Genomic DNA, 19,179 nt, shown 5'->3' with positions numbered 1-19,179 from the left:
AAAAAATGTTCTTGATGAATAATATAAATAAGTTGTTAATATTCACATGTTTTATAGTAATCAGAATTAGAGTTTTAGCAGGAAATGTTCTGGAGATAACCAGTCAATTATAAATTCTTAGGTACCGAGCTGCAACAAAAATTTAACCACTATCACTTACCTTGCTCAGTGCTTCATTCCATAACAAAGGGAACTTCATTCTGTGAATCTCTCATCCTTCTGCTGAAGTAGAGGAGGAGAAAAACAGAAACATGCAAGTGCTTGAGGCTGGCTCGGTGGCATAGTGGTTAAGTTTTTGTGCTCCACTTTCAGTGGCCTGGCGTTCACAGGTTCGGAGCCCAGGCATGGACCTAGTACTGCTTGTCAAGCCTACTGTGGCAGTGTCCCTCATAAAATAGAGGAAGGCTGGCACAGGTGTTAGCTCAGCCACAATCTTCCTCAAGCAAAAAGAGGTAGATTGGCAACAGATGTTAGCTCTGGGCCAATCTTCCTCACCAAAAAAAAAACTCACAAAAAACATGCAAGTGTTTTTTTAAGCCTCTCTTTGAGTCACAACAGCTAACATGTGATTGACCAAAGCAAGTCACATGACAGAATTTAGACTCATTCGGCGGGACATATATCCCACCTCTTGAGGACAAGGATGCAAGGAAGGGTAAAGAATTGAGGTCATGAATGCAATTTACCAGAGGGAATATATTTATATAATGTATTTTAACTTATTATATAACTGTGTTAAAAAAAGTATATTTGTGTTCTACAATTTCTTGGGTTTTAAATTAGTCTTTGGAAGAAAGGAATATTTCATTTTCTTGGTTAGCCTTTTCTGATAAATGGCCTCTAAGTAACTGTCTTGCCTTTGCAGTTCTTGTTTAGAAAGCTGTGCGTATTAAGCAATCTTGAAGTGTAATAGTCTCAGCAAGTCTTTAGGAAATCTTTAACAATTGATCTCTTAACTCCCATATTTAGTAGTTACTAATACATTTTAAGAAGCATGGATATTAAAATATTCTTCTGCCTTATATAAACTATATAATTAGTAACATGTTTCAACAATATTAGTAACAAATAATTTAAATGAGAAAAGTAATGCTAGAATTTAAATGATAGCTTTTTGACTGTGAGAGAATGAACCTGCAGAATTCTTGGCTTTTAGCCTTTTAACTGATTCTTGAGAATTATGTCTACAGGGAAGTTATAAATAATTTATAGTGCTGGTGTTAACCCGAGTAACAATTCATCATATGTAAATAATTATATTCATGAATCTAACAAGAAAGATCGTAATTGTGCCTAAGTTCATGTAAATATTTTATTTTGGTAGGATTTTAACTTAAAAAATAGAGTAAGAAAACCACAGATACTTTAATGAAACAAAGTTTCGGTTTTTATCATTTCTTTACTCTTTGGCGTTCTTGATCCTCAGTGCTCCTCCTGATCAGAGCTCGCCTTCAGTATCCTTCTAGTCCTCTGTCTAGTCGTACAGCCTCCTTTTCCAACAGGGAGAAGGAATAGAGAAGAATAAAGAATCTGAATTCTCAGCAAATCTCATACGACGTGGGGTAGAGAGGTGTGAATTAAAGGGGAATTATGTCGCTTCTCCACCTTGTCCTTTTTTGAGCTTTAATATTCTTAGTCTTAGTTATTGAAAGAGCAGGGAGTGTGTTCCTGGCTTCTGTTATTTTGTCAGAGCTTATCTTTTTCTGGTTTGGATAATATATTTTATGTAAGGGGTAGCAAAGAGGCTGAGCGGCTGTTACCTTGGTGGTATTGCCATGAGTTAAGTCTGGTCTTCAGCCTTGCATGTATAAAAACTTACTTTCGTCTCTTTTTCTTGAAGAGCTGGACAAATAGACATATATAGCCAGGTTGATGAGGATGGTCTTAAATTTTTCTTTGAGAAAGACAAGCAGGCTGAGCAGATCAGAACGGTTTGCTGGCTTTAGAAGCACAGGCGTAGATTTTACTTTACTCGCTCTGGTTCGTAGACATTCCTGCAGGCCATTGTCCTGGATTGCGAACATATTTTTAGACGAGATTTGTTTGATGGAATTACAGTTTGTCTTAACTTAGGCTCTTTTTAATCTCATTGGTGAGGTTTTGGAGTCCTCATAAACTTAAGGGGTCCTAACATCTTCAGCAATGGTTTTATCTTCTTAGAGGATGATATTTACTTTAAAACTCTTTCCGAATTTTGGGGCTACCAGTTTTTTGGGAGTGTATATATCGCTCGTATCACTTATATCTTCTTGTATAATGATCCTGTATAAGTTCTAATGATTAGTATTTGGTTGATAAAGTACTGCTGTGTATGTTTTATACACATAAACTTTAATTTTCACTTTTCCTAAAGAGAGTAGATTGAAGGGAGGTTAGGATGTGGGACCAAATGCAGACGACGTTTTGAAAAAATTTGCTTTCAGTAAAAGTGAGAGATGAGATTTGTAAAGATTGAAAATATTACAACATGTTTATTTGCTGTTGAGAATAATCCAGGATAGGAGGAGAAGTTGATGATGTATGGGAGAGGGTATAATTATAAAAGTAAGCCCTTGAGTAGGAAACAGAAAGGCTGGGATCCAGAGTGTAACTGAGAAGTTAGATAGGAGCTGAATCACTTTATCTATTGTAAAAAGAGGGAGGTGGAGCAAGGGGTGCAGATGTAGAGACTGGGTGAGGGTCGGTGAGGGGATCTAGTTGCATGTTTTGTTGATTTGGCAAGCTCATTAACTTGGGGTGGGCGCGGAGGGGATGGCCAGAGAGTTGAAGAGGGAGAAAAAAGTCATACAGGAGTCGTTGAGAGTGAAGGAGCTCAAACTTCGATGAAGTGTGGTATGTTACAGGGCAGTGTTGAGTATCCATTTGAAATTTATGGTCATAAATTGGAGACTAGTCGATACTATATTTTAACATAGTTTATAAAAATTTAATTGATCATTACAATTGCTTTGGGGTGTTTACTTTTTGCCAGGTATTAAGTGCTTTTTATGAATCATTCTAATACTCTTAAGAGTGTTTGTCCCATTTTGCAGATGAAGAAACAGAAACACAGATATGTAGCAAAATCCTGTATGTCACCTCCCAGAATTTACATATTAGTATTTGCTTCAGATTTATATGTGTGTGTGTGCATGCACGTATGCGTAACTAAAACATAAACAGAAATAGTACACTGTATAAATGAATGAGGTCTATTCTGTGCCCTTTCCCGGGGCCATGGCCTTCCTTCTTTCCCAGACATAGCTACTCATGAGTAGTGGGTGTAAACTTACAGTCCATATATGATTAAAAAAAGGTATATTTCTGTTTTATCAAGTTTCTTTGTCAGCATTATGTTCTTGAATTCTTTCCGTTTTACTATGTATAGAGTTTATTACTCTAATTGCTGTATAGTATTTCAGTGTATAAATATACCACAAGATGTTTCTCAGTCTCCTTTGATGAGCATTTAGGCTGTCTGCAGTGTCCCACCTTACTAATGATGCTGCTGTGAACTGCCTTTCTGCGCCTTATCTTTAGAGATGAGCCTGGGGAATGAAATTGCTGGGTCAAAGGTTATGCGTGTTTTTGGTTTTAATAGATAGTGTCCTCAAGTGTGGTTATGTGTGAAGTATTTGAGAGTAGCTATTACTTAATGTAAGACTGTTTTGAATATTTCCAGCCATGTGAGTTAAAATTTTTATCTAATCATTTCTCTTGGTGGTTCTTTGATTATTGGTGAGCTTGAGCATCTTTTCACATTTGTTGGTCATTTGTTTTTCCTCCTGTAAATTGCCTGATCCATTTTATCTCTTGCTCAATAGGAATTCTTAGCATATTTTGAATGCTAATCTTTTGTCTTTTTGCAAATATTTTCTCTGTTATTTGTATGCTATTGTTATGCATAAATTTCAAATTATGTTATGGGTGAATTTAACCCATCCCTACTTTTATGGAGTTTGTGTTTTGTTTAAGACCTATCCCTAGATCAAAAATATATGTTGTTTTCTTCTAAAAATTTAAAATTTTGTTTTGATTTTTAAGCCTTTAATCTGGATTTTATTTTTGTTTTACTGTTTAGTGTGAGGAGTTTTTTCCCCATTGGATAGGCCGTTATTTTAATACTATATATTCGTTCATCAGTTTGAAATATTACTTTTATGTTAAATCAGATGTCCATGTTTGCCTAGGTCTGTTTCTTAGACATTCTTTCTATACCATTGGTATCTTTATCCCAGAGTCGTAACCTATGATGTGAACAGATCAGTGCTTTTATCAGCTACTTTCTGGGAATTTTTCTTTCCATTCCATTTAAATTTCTCAATCATTAGATTAAACTATTTCTTCGTGTTCTAAGTGCCGATGCTGCTTTTACTTGATTAGTTACCGGTATTCAACTTGAAAACATTTGAATCCTTTATCCATCTTAGTAATTCTCTTCTTAACCATGCTGGTGTTACTGTTGTGTGATAGAACAAATCCTTAAATAGTTACTCAGGAAACTTTTGCAGTCCAAGATTTGTTTTAGGAAGCAGGAGAAATGTCTGTGTTCAATATATTAAACTTAAAGAAACTCGAGTTACTTTTATAGTAATGAAGATATTTTTAAAACTCGTTTTCTAGGTCGGCCATATCCTGATCCAGCGCTCCCTCCGCCAAGGCATGACAGATTTTATCCCAATTCTGGTAGACTGTCTGGACCAGCGGAACTCAGGAGTGTCCCTATGCCATCTGTGGGTAAAGCAGGTAAGAAATGCTTGGTGTGTGCGTATGTGTTTCTTGATAATGGTGGCATTCTAAAGAGCAGGAAGCTGAACAAAGGACTAATATAATTGCCGTCTCTGGTAGCTCTTAAGGCCAAAATCTCTTTCCTGAAAACTTCCTGGTTTTGTGTTTCTTGTTATATTGTACACGTCCATGGCATCTACACCGTTCCTCGTTGGCTGGTTAGGGCACCTGGTAATGGGTTGACTGTGTGTACCTTTGATGGTAAATTTTACTCTGTTCCATGATTTATATTCTAGTTTTTCCAGTCAACTTACATATATCCTGTTTAGTAATCAGGGAAGTTAGGCTAGTGTGAATGGATGTGAGCGTCCACCAGAAAAATAATTTGAGTGCATGCTCTGTTGATGGTTTAGTCAGTTAACCTTGTTTAAACATTTTACACTAAGATTTAACTAACAGTTACTGAGCAGCCTACTATTTGTCAGACACTCTTTTACTTAAACCACCTCACCAACCCACTGACGTTGGGAAAAGCATACATCCAGTGTATCAGTCAGGAGTGCATAACATTAAGAACATAAAAAGATTAAAAATAAGTAGAAAATTAAGATAAATTTATTGATAAAAAATTCCTCAGGAAAAGATATATATTGGGGGAGGGCATTACCAGTTATAATCCTTATTATTTTAGAAAATCAATCTTTTTTGAGTAATAAGCAAAGAAGCACACCTGTGGCCTGAATTTCTGTTATTAGTTATAATCAAGTTAATTCTTTTTAACTGTTTGGCTTTTGAAGTTGTTTTCCCTTATTAATTCAAGCTTAATGGAATGAAAGTATATGTGGATTGAACATCTGTTTCTCAACTAATGCCATTTAAAATTTTTTACATGTCCTTTTTTTTTTTTAAAGCATTGAACAATATCCAATTTAGCAAGTAATTTTTAAGTGCCTTCTGTTTAGAAGGTACCCTGCTTGACATGGCAGATAATATAATTATAATGAGATACAGTGCTTGGCTGCAAGAAGCTAATAATTAAATAGGGGAAAAAGACAAAAACCTAAATATTTAACTAATACTGTAAGTCCCATGAAAGAATATACTGTGTTCATGGAAAGCGAGAGCTCCCGTCTAGTTGAAGGATCAGGGAAAACTCCATGAAGGAGGTGGCATTTGAGCTGCTTTTGAGGGAATTTGAAAAATTAGTTGAGAGGTGGAGGTCTGTGCCAGTAATAATGAGCAACATAAGCAAAACAAAGAAAAGAGACAACATGAGTCATTGATGGATAATGGCTGTAAAGCTGAGTTATTAATCACTTAATAAGATCTTAGGGCTAAATGAATTAATGTGTGTTGAAAGTGTTTTGTAAACAGAAAAGTTCTATACATGTGTAATAGATTAGTACTGGTTTGTCCATATATGGTATTTACATGAAGGAGAATGGTGAGAGAGATGGTTGAAACACATCAACTGGCACTTAGTGCTCAGTAAACATTTATGGAATAAAAGTGAATTATCTCATTTGATCTTCACAATGAACCGATGAAGTAGATACTGTTATCCTCGTTTTATAGATGAAGAAACCAAGGCTCAGAAAGGTGCTCAAGATTTCAGGTAGGAAGTATCAGAGGCAGGATTTGAAGCCATGTCTGTCTGACACCAGAGCCATGGTCTTGATCCCTGTACTTTATGGAAGTGAGAGGACCAGCCACTGATGCACTGAATGTCTATAGAATGCTTACTGAATGACAGGCATTGATGGCAGTGGCTCTGTTTCAGTGGCAAATAGGATGAGCATTCCTTATCCTTTGAGGTCTAGTAAAGGCCTGAGGCGACAGCACTACGTGGTGACAAAAGTAATGAGTACAGAAGATTATGGGAGCTTTAGGGCACTCCCCAGGAGGAGGTGTTGGTGTTTTGAGTGTGGGATGGTCAAGAAAGTCTTCTTGGAGGAAGTGACATACAAGCTGGTAATTAAAGGAAGAATTAGCTGGATGAAAATGATGGTGATAATGTTCCAGGAGGAGAGAATAGCATCTTTAAAGCTTTAGAGTTGAGTGCCTAGGAAATTATGGCGGTTACATGGAGCGTGAGCCAGGGAGTACTGAAACAAGCAGTGAAGAGGTAAGCAGTGCATACAGTTTTCAAGGCCTTGCAAACCTGTTCAGAAATTTGGACCCAATTCACAGGATAATGCGAACACATTAAAAAAGGATTTTAAACAGAGAAATAATACAATCAGATCTGCATTTCAGCGAAATTACTCTCGTTGCATTATGGTGAATAGATTGGAGGGAGCAGTCAAGATTGGAAGGAGGGGAACCTTTTAGGCGACTGTGCCAGAAATCTACATGAGCGATGTGGGTGATTTAGCAGAGGGGATAGATAGATGTGGACAGACAGAAAATAGAATTGGGAGAATTTAGGGTTCAAGGCATGTGGGAGTGAGGGAGGAGGAGTCTTGGCTGATGTCCAGGTTCCTGGCTGTGGCACCTGGGGCCATTCATTGGTCTGAAACTAGGAACAAGGAGCAGCAGAAAGTTTCGCAGGAAAGATTATGTTACATTTTCAACTTACAAAATTAGCAGCACCTGTGATCCACCTGCATGAATATTCAAGCAGGCCGCTCAAGCTTTGAAGTCCTGGGGGAAATATCTGGAGCTGAGTGACGCATCTGGAAGTCCTTAGTGTTAGACATCAAGTTAAAGCTGTGGGAGTGGATGGGATTTCTCAAGGAGAAGATGAGAAGAGAATAGGGCTGAGGGTGGAACTCTGAGGGGACCCCCATTTAAGGATGGTCAGCCGTAGTGCAGCCCACTAAAGAGACTGAGAAGGAGCGGCTAGAAAGGAGAGAGGGAGGAAGGGACCATCACAGAAGCTGAAGGCTGGGAGCCCAGCTTTCAAGAGGGGGTGGAGCAGTCAACAATGGTGAGAAACCACATAACTATGGACTAAAAGTGTCAATTTTAATTTAGCAAAAAAGAGACTATTTTTGATCTTGGTGCAAGTAATTTCAGTAGAGCAGTGGTTATTGCAAATAGATTGCAGTAAAATGAGAACAAAATGGGAGGAATTCCGAACTCTTTATGTAGAAGAATCCTTGATTGTGAAGGAGAGAGGTAGCCTAGGGGTATTCTCTTTCCCTCTCTCTCTTGTTTAAATAGCAGTTGGGAGAGACTTGCTGATAGAATGATCCAGCAGAAAGCGAGGAGGGGGAAACAAGATGATACGTGAGGAAGCTGGAGGCGAGGGATTCTGAGCTCAGAATCAGGGTTATAGATGTCTAGGAGGATCCTTTTCCATGATAATAGGAGGAAAGATCATGGAGTATAGTTGCTGATCCATTTATATGTTTGAGTACAAAAAGTTCAGCGGCTTTCTAAGTGACTGGTATAGTCGGTTTGAGGAGAATGGAGGTTTGAAACTGCTGAGGAGAAAACTGGCCTAGAAGACACGGAAGGCAGGCTGGGCAGCAGGCAGCTGGAGGGGTGGCTGCAGAGCCCTTAGCCTGGAGTGCTGCCGGTCTACATGGCTCTGTGGTTTATTTTGCTGTTTAGCACCAGAAGTGCTTAGTGGCTCAGGTGGAGACCAAGTGGAAGCAGAGAGCTGGATTAATCTAGGGCTGGAATGGTGTCACACACGTGTGAAAAATGGCCAGGAGAGCGAGGACGGTGATGACTGGCCGAAGCGGTGGACGCTCAAGTCTGGTGACTTAGGGAGGGAAATGGAGAGAGGAGGAGGCTGTTAGATCAGAGCGCTGGAAGCTTCAGTGACTGGCAAGTCCAGGTATAGAGAGAGTGGTCATTGTGAAAGCTGGGACAGGATAGGTGCTTGTGGTCAGAGAGGGCTGGTTTGAATTTATGGTCTCAGAGAGAGCAGTTCTTGATAACAACGTCTGGGAACATTTATTTAGAAACAGTGGCTAAATTGAAATGCTAGTCCATGTTACCTGATGGAGGAATAAGCAAGGATGAGAGGGAGGAAAGAAGAGAGGGAAGGAGGGAGGGAGGGAGGGAGAAAAGAAAGGATGGAAAAAAGATGGGAGAAAAGTGCAAGAAGGAAGGAAGGAAGGAGGGAAGAAAGGAGGGGGTGGGCTCCTGCCTCCTGGAAATCTGATGCTGCTGCCCGCCTGCCTGGAGCAAGCTAGGACATCACTGCCGTGTGCCCTTGCAGAGTCTGCCGACATCTCCAGGATCTCAAGCTGTTCTTGTGGCCCCAGCTTGGGATGCTGGTATCAAGCTAGTTTAGGCACTAACAAGGGTGGGTGGGAAGATATCGATGTCCTTTGTGATCTGGAGATATTCCAGGAACGGAGTGGTAAATCATACATTTTCATGGTTTAACTTTTATGTTTAGATGGGCTGGTGTCTTCAGAAATGGAATCCAGTACAAATGATAGCAAAGACGATCTTGGTGTAAGTATTGAAGATGGAGTTTTATCCATGTGTTCATGAGCCTTCTAGTCTGTACATTTACTAGAATAGAAATTTAACCGGCAATCTAGTTTTGATATAAAGCTGCTTCTCTTATTTTGACAAATGTACTTCCTACCCAGCATTATAGCTGTTTCTTTTCTGGATTGTGCTCTGTGGTGATAAAGTACAACTTCTAGACTAAAGGCTTTAGAGAGTTTACTATAGTTAAGCAAGAATTTGGATTTTCCCCCTTAGATTTTTATTTGAATGTTTGAAAGTATGTTTTTGTTTAGTACGTTTACAATCCTGGGTTTAGTCACCCTGAAAATATAAACATAAGCATCTTTCCTTTTTTTTCAGTCTATGCTTGATAAAAGAATGTTTCTTTTGGTACTCTTGGATGATTCTTGGGTTTATTTCTTTAGCTAGAACCTTACTTTGTTGGGTAAAACTTTTTTCTGTGGAATGAAAATATTTGTGATAGCCAAAATCCATCTGAGGTAGAAAACAGTCTTTCTCTGGCGCCCTTTGAGACGAGCATGGCCTGCTTTTGCCTGGGTGCCCAGGTGCTTGCTTCTAAGCCCAGGATGTTCAGGAAAACGACTGGAAGTTTTGCTGTTTTAGTGACTGCCGGGTGTCAATTTGTTACAGAATTTAAATGTGCCTGATTCATCTCTCCCCGCCGAAAGTGGAGCAGCGGGTCCCGGCTTTGTCCCGCCGCCAGTCCCGCCGGTCAGAGCCCCGTTGTTTGCAGTGGATGCGCGGGGCCCGATGGTGAGACGCGGCCCGCCCCTTCCTCCACCGCCCCCGGGACACGTGTACGCGGCTCCCCGAGACTGCTTTCCACCCAGGGATTTCCCGGGCCCGCCGCCGCCGCCCTTCTCAAGTATGTTGTTTGTTTTTTTAAATTAATATGTGTTTATAGAGTAAATCAGAGATATTTATTCTACTTTCTGTTCACGTAGTGAAACAGTGGAAGACCATTTTTCTCACGTGCTGTGGGTGTACCATTAATTTCCCAGTTGGGCAGGTGGCCAGCCATCAGCAGACTGTAGTGGGACTTTACCTTGATTCGTCTTAATGTGCAATTGTTTTTGTATTTCCGGATCAAGAACATCATTGGCTTTCTGCAGGATTAGTTAAGACTGATGTTATTTGTATCTTATTTGATAGAAACTGGTTACTGTGTCAATTGGTAAAAATAATTATTTTCTATTTTAACGCTAAAATTACTGACTAAAGTATTTCTTTAAATTTTTTTCTTAGGTGGTTCCCATGCAGTCCCTCTTATTTAAAAACTAAAATGTTTATCATGTTTAGACTAATTGTTGAGTTTCTTGAAATTCTTTCGTAGCCTCACATAAGAAAAAAGGAGTAATTTATTGCTTTTATACCTATCATTGCCATTTAGAGCTGTAGGTTTCTACAGAATAAATACATGGTTATCAAACATTAGATACAAGTCTATTATTTACCTGATGCAGTCATTCCTTCCTTCTTTGCTCCTCTATTTTTAAAGCTTAAGGTGAATTAAAATGATTTTGTTTGGGGAATTTCAAGATGGCCTTTGATTAACTGGAAATATTTTAGGATAATATCAAATTAGAATTGAGAATTACTGAACTACATTCTAAGTCTGGTGGAAATTGTATTACATGAAACTTTTTGTATATTTTGAAGTAATTCTCCTTTTTTAAAGGTGTCAAGATGTTAGATTTCCGTAGGACAAAGATTGTCTAAAATCAATAATATTCCCTTTCCTTGTGTGTAAAGGGAGTATTAATGTTGTAATAATTCATTTGTTAAATCAAATAATTATGCCGATGTCAGTTTTTGAATGTAAAGATAGGTAGTGGAAGTTACCGCAATACGGGTGCTTAAAGTTAAAAAATGTCTTTTCCCAATCTCTTTGAACAGTGAGAAATGTCTATGCACCCAGAGGTTTTCCTCAGTACTTGGCCCCAAGACCTGGATTTTTCCCCCCACCCCCACAGCCTGAAAGTAGAAGTGAACTCCCATCAGGGTTGACTCCACCTTCAAATGAGCCGACTACTGAACATCCAGAACCAGCGCAGGAAACTTGACAATGTTTCTGGTCTCTCTTCAAAAGTGATTGTGACTTTTCTCTCCTTTTCAGTTTAAGTAACTGCTGTTACTTAAGAGATTATACTTTTGCTCAAATTGAAGCTTATTGGAATTATAATTCTCAGGATAGTATTTTGTAAATAAAGATGATTTAAATATGACTCTTACGAGTAAATTATTTTCGTTTTATTTTGTTCTAGATAGTATAATTATTTTAATTTGGTTAATGAATCCACTATCACATAAACAATAGTGGGAGTTTTATATATGTAATCTTGCAGTGGGGAATGTTTTAAACTCCAAAGGCTGTGTCTATGCCAAGAACTGTATTTACTGTGGTTGTAGACAAATGTGAAAGTAACTTTATGCCTAAGTAAATAAATTTTAATTGATTTAAAGACTTATTCGGCATTGATAATAAAATCAGCTAGTTTTTTCATAAATATGGCTCTATTAGTTAGTCTTTTTACTTCTCTCAGTAGTTTTGAGGCTCAAAATTAATGCTTTATATGGATCTTTCTCATTTGATTATCTTACCAAAAATGTGCCCTCTTTCTTGCAAATAGACAGGAATGACCAAAAGCAACAAATTAATCCACTTTTAAAAGTGAAAATTGATTATATTTTAAAGAAAGCCAGGATATTGTCTAATGGTAAATTTCAGAATTGGAATTTTCTTCATTCACTAGTTTCCTGTACAATTTTCTTTCTTTCTTGTTTTTCTCTTCCTTTGTAAGATGTTTACTGTTTTTAGTGGGGAATGTAGAGATTTACTATAGGATAACTGTACTGAGGCAGTGTCATCATTTTGAGCTTTGGGCTCAGTATCCTCAGAATGTTTCCCTAACTTAGGTTTGTGTTCTCTTATTAGTCTTCTTGCACGTTAGTATGAATACGAAAGGAAAGCCGACTAAGTATAGCTAATAAATATTACAGTACTTATGTTGACAAGATGGTTGTTTCTAGTTGTTTACTTGGAGTTTTTCTTCGGTGCCAAAAGAGAGAAGAGTAGATATTCCTGAACAAAGCCATGATGCATTCGTAACTGGAACTCTTCCTGCCAGCCTTGCCCGACTGGCCTTGGAGCGCTGTGCTGGTGAGGTATTGCCATTCCTTCTCCGTTCTCACCAGCCTGAGAAAACAAGGCTGCGAAGAAAGGCTCTGTGTGAAATGCTTGGATAAAATATTACAGAGAAGGAAGACTGTAAAAGCATCATTGCATTTGGTGTTTAAAAGCCAGATTTCAGGAGGAAATAAAGATGACTTTTTTAAGTTGGAAAGTGAAAATAAAGAGAGCAGTCGGACAGGTGTGATGCAGAACGTTCCAGTCAAGTGAAATTTTGTCGTTTGCCTTCAGACAGGGGAGACCTGTCCTGGCTTAGTACAGAGGAGAGGACAGAGGAGCAGACGCATCAGACAGGGTAAACAGAGAGGTCACAGACTGAGGAGACATCGTCGAGGGGGCAAGGAGAGCGCTCAACAGGAGCACGTGGAGGACGGGAGGCTTCACGTGGGCTGAGTGGTCTAAAGTCCTGTGGGGTTCCAGAATAAGTGAACATGTTTAGCTTTAAAATACATTTTTATTAAAGTAATATAACCAAATGAGAATAAGTCAAATAATAGTATTTTAGGATGAAAAGCAAGTTTTTCCCCATTTACTCCTTATCCCCAGTTATACTTCCTAGTTAGTTTCTCTTTTAACTCTTTTTCTCTATTTAATTCTGGTGATTTTAGAGTTTTAGAAGAAATGTTTATACCTCTAATCTCTTATTTATTTTAACCTGACTTTTTAACATTTTTTTATTGCAGTAACATTGGATTATAATGTTATATAACTTTCAGGTGTATATCGTAATATAATTCTGAATTCTGTTAGAGTACATCATATTCACCACCCGAAGACTGATTACAATCCATCACCACACATGCGCCTGATCATCCCTTTCGCCCTCCCCCCTTCCCCTCCGGTAACCACCAATCCAATCTCCATTGCTATGTGTTTGTTTGTCATTGTTTTTATCTTCTACTTATGAGTGAGATCATACGATATTTGACTTTCTCCCTCTGACTCATTTCATTTAGCATAATAGCCTCAAGGTCCATCCATGTTGTCACAAATGGCCAGATTTCGTCATTTCGTATGGCTGAGTAGTATTCCATTGTATATATATATACCACATCTTCTTTATCCGTTCGTCCCTTGATGGGCACCTTGGTTGCTTCCAAGTCTTGGCTATTGTGTATAATGCTGTGGTGAACACAGGGGTGCGTGTATCTCTGAGCATTTGTGTTTTCAAGTTCTTTGGATAAATACCCAGCAGTGGGATAGCTGGATCATATGGTAGATCTATCCTTAGTTTTCTGAGGAATCTCCATACTGCTTTCCGTAGTGGCTGCATTAATTTGCACTCCTACCAGCAGTGTACAAGGGTTCCCTTCTCTCCACATCCTCTCCAACGCTTGTTTCCTGTCTTGTTAATTACAGCCATTCTGACTGGAGTGACTATATTTCTAATCTCTGATTTATTAACTCGATTTAGTAAGTTTATCACTTTGCGTATTGATTCCTTGAGATGAAAAGTCAGGACTTAACACACACTACTCCCATCCCCATTTTTTCCTCTTCATGTCTGATATTTATCCAGATTAAAATTTTCTGTTGTTTCTTTTGTAATTTTAATATATTTAAAGCTCTGTTAGGACTCCTCATTATTCCACTTCCTCTCTTTCCCCATGCTGGCCCAAATCCTATTTTCTCTTAGCTAAACCTTTATATTTTCAAGGTTGCTAATAATTATATCATGCCTACAAGCATAACCCAGCTTTTATACTTGGTCCATAGTTGATCTAAAATACAAAAATCAATAAGTAGCATTTATGTCATTATTGTCATTTCAGTATTGTTCACAATCAAGCCAAATCATATACTAAATTTATATTTCCTCTTCTACGAATCCTAGACCCATAGTTTCTGGGTCACTCTGAAGAGAATGTTCTTAAACATCAGAGTGAAATGAATAATTTTTTCTTGCTCCACTCTCTATTCATTTACCAATAGTAGCCTAAAATAATGGTATGTTTTGGTTAGTTTTACACTTGGGCAGAGTATACAACCCGCCTCCCACTTTTCTCACGTGCTTGCTTTGTTTTCCTCTCATTTTATTTGACATTGTCATGTCCTGATTTTTAAAAAAATTCTCTTTCGTGTCTTTTCTGTTGGATGTGTGTTTGTTTGTTAAGGACCATCTTGGAGGCCTGTGACTTCCCGCCGCAGACCAGACTGGCTGCTCGATGCTCGAGGCCGTGAACAGAGCCTGCGTTTTGACTGATTTCTTGGGATTGCTCCATTGTTTCTCCTCTATCTTGCTGTTTTTTGTTTTATTTAATTTAAGTCTTTTGTTTTGCTGGAGTTCACTCTCCAGTAATTTCCTAAGAGAGGATGCAGGGAATGTAAAGTTTGTGGATCCTGGCATGTCTGAAAATTTTATTCCTCTACCCCCTTTTTTGGTGTTAGTTTATCTGGATATCGAATTATTGGTCAGAATTTTGGATATATTGTTCTTTTAACATAATTAATATCAGTATATTGCCTTTTAATATCTGTTGTTGCTGGTGAGAAGTCTGAAGGGAATTTGATTCTGTTCTCTTCTTGGTAACTTGATTTTTTCCTATAGAAACTTTTAGGATTTTTTTGTTATCTTTCGTTCGTTTAGGATTTTTCATTATCTTTGGTGTTCTAGAAATCACTTTGATGTGTCTACATGTGAGACTTTTTTCATTTATTTTTGTGTTAGTTCAGGTCCTCTGAGAAGCAGATTCCAAGCTGGAATTAGCCATTGATTTATTGAGGGAGAACACCTGGGAAGAATTTAGGGGAGAGAGTGCCGAGTGTGGTGCAGGGCTGGCATCTGTGAAAGGAGAGAGGGAAGGAGGGAAGATGGGGTGGGAAGAGCCTCAGATTATAGTGCGGCTCTGAGAAAACCTGAGCCGAGGCGATGGCAGCGCCCCGGCAGAGATGGCCTGTGAGAGGTGGCCCTCCTTGGGTGGGAATGGCTCTGCTCTAGGCCCCTGCGTGTTCTGTCCTTGGCTGGGAGCCCCCGGGGACAACCTGGTCATGGTGCGCATGCTGGAGGTGCCGCAACGAGAGGCTGTCCGCCAACCCTCCTCCTGCAGCAGTCTCTGTCTCTCTGTCTGTCTCTCTTATCTCTGTCTCTCTCTGTCTCTCTCTCAGGGAGGCAGGACCAGAGGGCGCTCCTCGCTGTTAGTTTGTTAGGCACTTGAACTCTGAAGACTCGTGTCCTCCAACTCTGGGAAATTGTATTTTATCTTTGGTAAATTCCTTTCCTACTTTTTCTCTTTTATTTTTTTATTTCTCTCTTTATTTTCTGGAAAATTTTCTCAACCTTATATTTCGATCCTTAAATTTTATATTCTCAGCAAGCATATGTTTAATCTTTAAGATCATTCTTTATTATACTTTGTTCCTTTTTCATAGATCCTGTCCTTTTTGTAAAGATCTAGTATCTTGAATTTCTCCATATTAAATCAGAGGTTTCTGAAAGTGTTCTTTTGAATTCTCTCTGTTTCCTCTGTTTGTTCATCTCGAGCTTCCTCTCCTCGTGTGCCCGGTAAGCCTTAAGTCGTCCCTGTTTAATGAAGATGAACTAGTTAGCTGATTCTGATGTATCCTTTTTCTAGATAAGAAGGCCTGAATTGCCTGTTAGATCTCTTTGTTGAGTGGGGAATCGGGCTGGGAGCTCTTTGCGGCGGGGTGTGGGGTGGAGACAGGGAATCAGTGACTAATAGGCTGTGGCTTAGGCTGAGCAGATGGGGAGCTGGCTGACTGGGTGGGCCTTCCAGGTACCAGGACGAGAGGGGGTTCCTCTAGGTCACCTCACTTCACACTAGGAGCTTCTGCTGGTTGGAAACAGTTTAATTTCTTTAGGGAATATCTGTACAGTATTTTAGCTGGAGGCGAATCCTGGCTCACTGCCTTGTGCTTGGGGTTGTGGCAGGGGAATGGTGGTACCAACTCTAAGTTATTCTGTGCACAGATCTTCACCCACTCTCCCTATTTTCACGTTCATTCCTCAGTCAGGTGCACGGCCTCCCACCTGGCTCTGAGCCCAGCTTCAGGCGCTGTCAGGCAGACGTCTCCCAGCCCCTGGTGACAGGGTCTAAGCTGTGGCTTTCTCTACCTAATTTATCCTCCGACCTAATCCCGTCTGTTCCTTCTGTCCTCCAGAATTTTGAAACCTCTCATTTGGTGTTAACCTCTTTTGTTCTTTTCAGTGTTACGGGGTTTATTTCTCTTGGTTGTTCTTTGTGTTTATTTCACTGGAGCCTCAGGAGGCAGGTGGAAATGCAAGTACTTAGTCTGCTGTCTCGAAGCTCAAGTTTTCTCTTGTTGCTGTTGTCTTCACCATTGGAAGGGATGGTTAAAGGGATAGGTCAGAGTTCAAGATGTTGGACTGAGCATTATTTTGGGCTGATATGCAGTAGGCTTGAACATTTCAAGGAAGAATACTTCTTGGTCCTGGTTGAGTAACTTTTCCCTCTAGTTTGATCTTACAATTTTTTAAATAGAAAAGTAATACATAGTCCTATAAAAAATGTTAAAGAATGGTCAAAGCAGAGGACAAAACAGTCATCCAGGGTCATCACCAAAACAAGTACTCTTTGCAGTTGTGTTGTGCTTCCTTCAGGCCTTTTACCCTCCAAGTTTCTTTCGTGTTGTAATTATGGGTGTCTATAATTTTATATTCTTTTCTTAAACTTAGTCCTCTAATATAAGTAATTTTTATGTAGTCTTTGTAAACTTCATTTTTATGGTTGTATAACTTTCCCCTTTGGTGAATATAGTTTACTTGACTATTTTCTTCTTGCTGAACACTTAAGATGTTTTCCCTTTATTTTTTTTAGAACTTTTGAAGAATTATATATGATCGTGTAATATCTTGGTGTGTAGACTTTTCCCCCTCCTGGATTTAGGATAATTTTTTAGGGATATAGTCATAAAATGTATTCTGGAGCTAGAATTTGGGGCAGGGGAGAGAAGGCTAAGAGAAAGTTAAGATAAAAAATAGGTCACATTTTTTGAACCAGGTTGGTTGAAAAAAGTTTTGTTATTTTTTGAAGCCAGAAGACTTGTAGACATGGTTAGGTACTATAAAATTACTTTGTGAGTATAGTTGGCGATTTTTAGTCTGCTTTTGCAGGTGTGGTTCAGGGTTCACCACGAGTCTGTTTAGATTCTAGCCTTATAACCTTTGCAGACTAAACCTCCTATTTCTTTCAAAGTAGCGGCTACTTTGACAGAATTGGATATGAGTGCTACAAAAGAGATGGGGTGTTTTTTGGTGGAATGTAAGAGCTCTCTGATAGCTGTCTGTAAAGAGCAGTTAAGCTTCCTACATTGTATTTGGTTTCTTGCTTGCAAGACGGAAATGTAGCTCAAAGCAGTTTGAGAAAAATAAATGGAATAATATTGGTTTGTGTAACTGAGAATTTCAACTGTTTCACAGTTATATCCAATGGCTTCAATTGTATCATCCAAACAAGGTCTTTCTCCTAATTTCTCAGCTCTGCTTTTCTCCAGTAGTTCCATTCTCAGGAATGTTCTCTCTCCAAGTAGTTGCAGCATCTCTGGACGCACATGGCATTTGCTGTTTATAATCTCAGGACGGGGGAGAGCCTTTATTTTGCAAGTCCCAGCAAACTTCCTGGGGATGGCTCTTACTCTTTTGGCTTGGGGTAAAGGTGATTTCCAAACCACTCCCCTGTGGCCGGGGCGTGGGATCAGGAGCTCCTCACTGTGCATGGGAACTGTAGTCCCCATCTGAATTACATGAATACATTTCTCATAAGAAGAAGAGCTCTGTTAGAAGAATGGATTGCTGGGCAGCCAGAAACAGTAGGGTCCATCACAAGCAGGGACTACCTTATCTCTCCCTTCCTTTTGTTTTTTTTTTAGGGTTTCCAACTTGCTGTGTGGTACTGACAGGTTTGTGTGAAAAATGTAAAACTTCATGCAGGATAAATATAAAGTATCATTTTTAGATTTTAAAAAATTATTTGTTGTTCCTGTGTCAAAGCTCTATGAGTTTTAAGTGAGTAGAGCATAGTGTGTATGCAGCAGAATAATCTGATGTAGTTGCTAGAAGAGGTTAAGGATTTACATAATAGAACTTCGATATCCAAATGAGAATAAGCAGCAGTTGTTGGATAACTTTGTTCTATTCTGGATGTCATCTGTTAAATGTGTCTGCAGCTTGTGTCAGCTTAGTAAATATTAAATGATTTGAGGGTATGTTGAGATGAGAGAGCTAAGAGTGTAGAGAGGGGAAATATCCCTGGTACCAGAACCAACTGGGGGTCTTCAGACCTGATGGAGACTTGCACTCCTGCAGTGGACCAGTGATGCTTTCGTATCTGAATGGGTATAGAGACTCCAACACAAACCTGGGACTCTTAAAAGAGCACTCAAGGGCTGGCCCGGTGGCACAGCGGTTAAGTTCACATGTTCCACTTCTTGGTGGCCCGGGGTTCGCTGGTTCAGATCCTGGGTGTGGACATGGTACCACTTGGCAAGCCATGCTGTGGTAGGCGTCCCACATATAAAGTAGAGGAAGATGGGCACGGATGTTAGCTCAGGGCCAGTCTTCCTCAGCAAGAAGAGGAGGACTGGCAGTAGTTAGCTCAGGGCTAATCTTCCTCAAAAAAAAGAGCACTCAAAGCTGAATATGAAATCTCTAGAAGACTTGGCAGAAGCTGCACTGTAGTAATCCTTTTACTGCCGTGAATGTGCGTGCCCATCCTTCCTACCAAAATCGAGTTCAAAAAAATATGTGCCACTCAGGGAAACCAGTAGACATTAACAGACGGGAACATTAACAACCCAAGTAATTGCGTTGGAAGAGTAATCTGAATGAGATTATACCATATATTTTAAAAATAATTTGAGAGACAAAA

The 19,179-nt window shown here is 39.3% G+C and overlaps 1 protein-coding gene across 7 annotated transcripts in view; it reads left to right on the top strand.

The window, feature by feature from the left end:
* Nucleotides 1-11,369, top strand: part of MIA2 (MIA SH3 domain ER export factor 2) — an 87,283-nt gene extending 75,914 nt beyond the window's left edge. For all 7 annotated transcript variants that reach the window (XM_046653219.1, XM_046653218.1, XM_046653216.1 and 4 more), the window contains 4 exons: nucleotides 4,603-4,725; nucleotides 9,065-9,123; nucleotides 9,775-10,009; nucleotides 11,041-11,369. In XM_046653219.1, coding sequence (XP_046509175.1) covers nucleotides 4,603-4,725; nucleotides 9,065-9,123; nucleotides 9,775-10,009; nucleotides 11,041-11,207 — 584 coding nt within the window. In that variant the 3' untranslated portion in view covers nucleotides 11,208-11,369. The remainder of the gene's footprint in view (nucleotides 1-4,602; nucleotides 4,726-9,064; nucleotides 9,124-9,774; nucleotides 10,010-11,040) is intronic.
* The last annotated feature ends 7,810 nt before the right edge of the window (nucleotides 11,370-19,179 follow it).

This window comes from Equus quagga, chromosome 2 (genome assembly GCF_021613505.1).
Source record: "Equus quagga isolate Etosha38 chromosome 2, UCLA_HA_Equagga_1.0, whole genome shotgun sequence".
Classification (NCBI taxonomy): Eukaryota; Metazoa; Chordata; class Mammalia; order Perissodactyla; family Equidae; genus Equus; species Equus quagga.
Note: the sequence above shows the minus strand (reverse complement) of the source record. Positions and strands in the feature narration are given on the sequence as shown.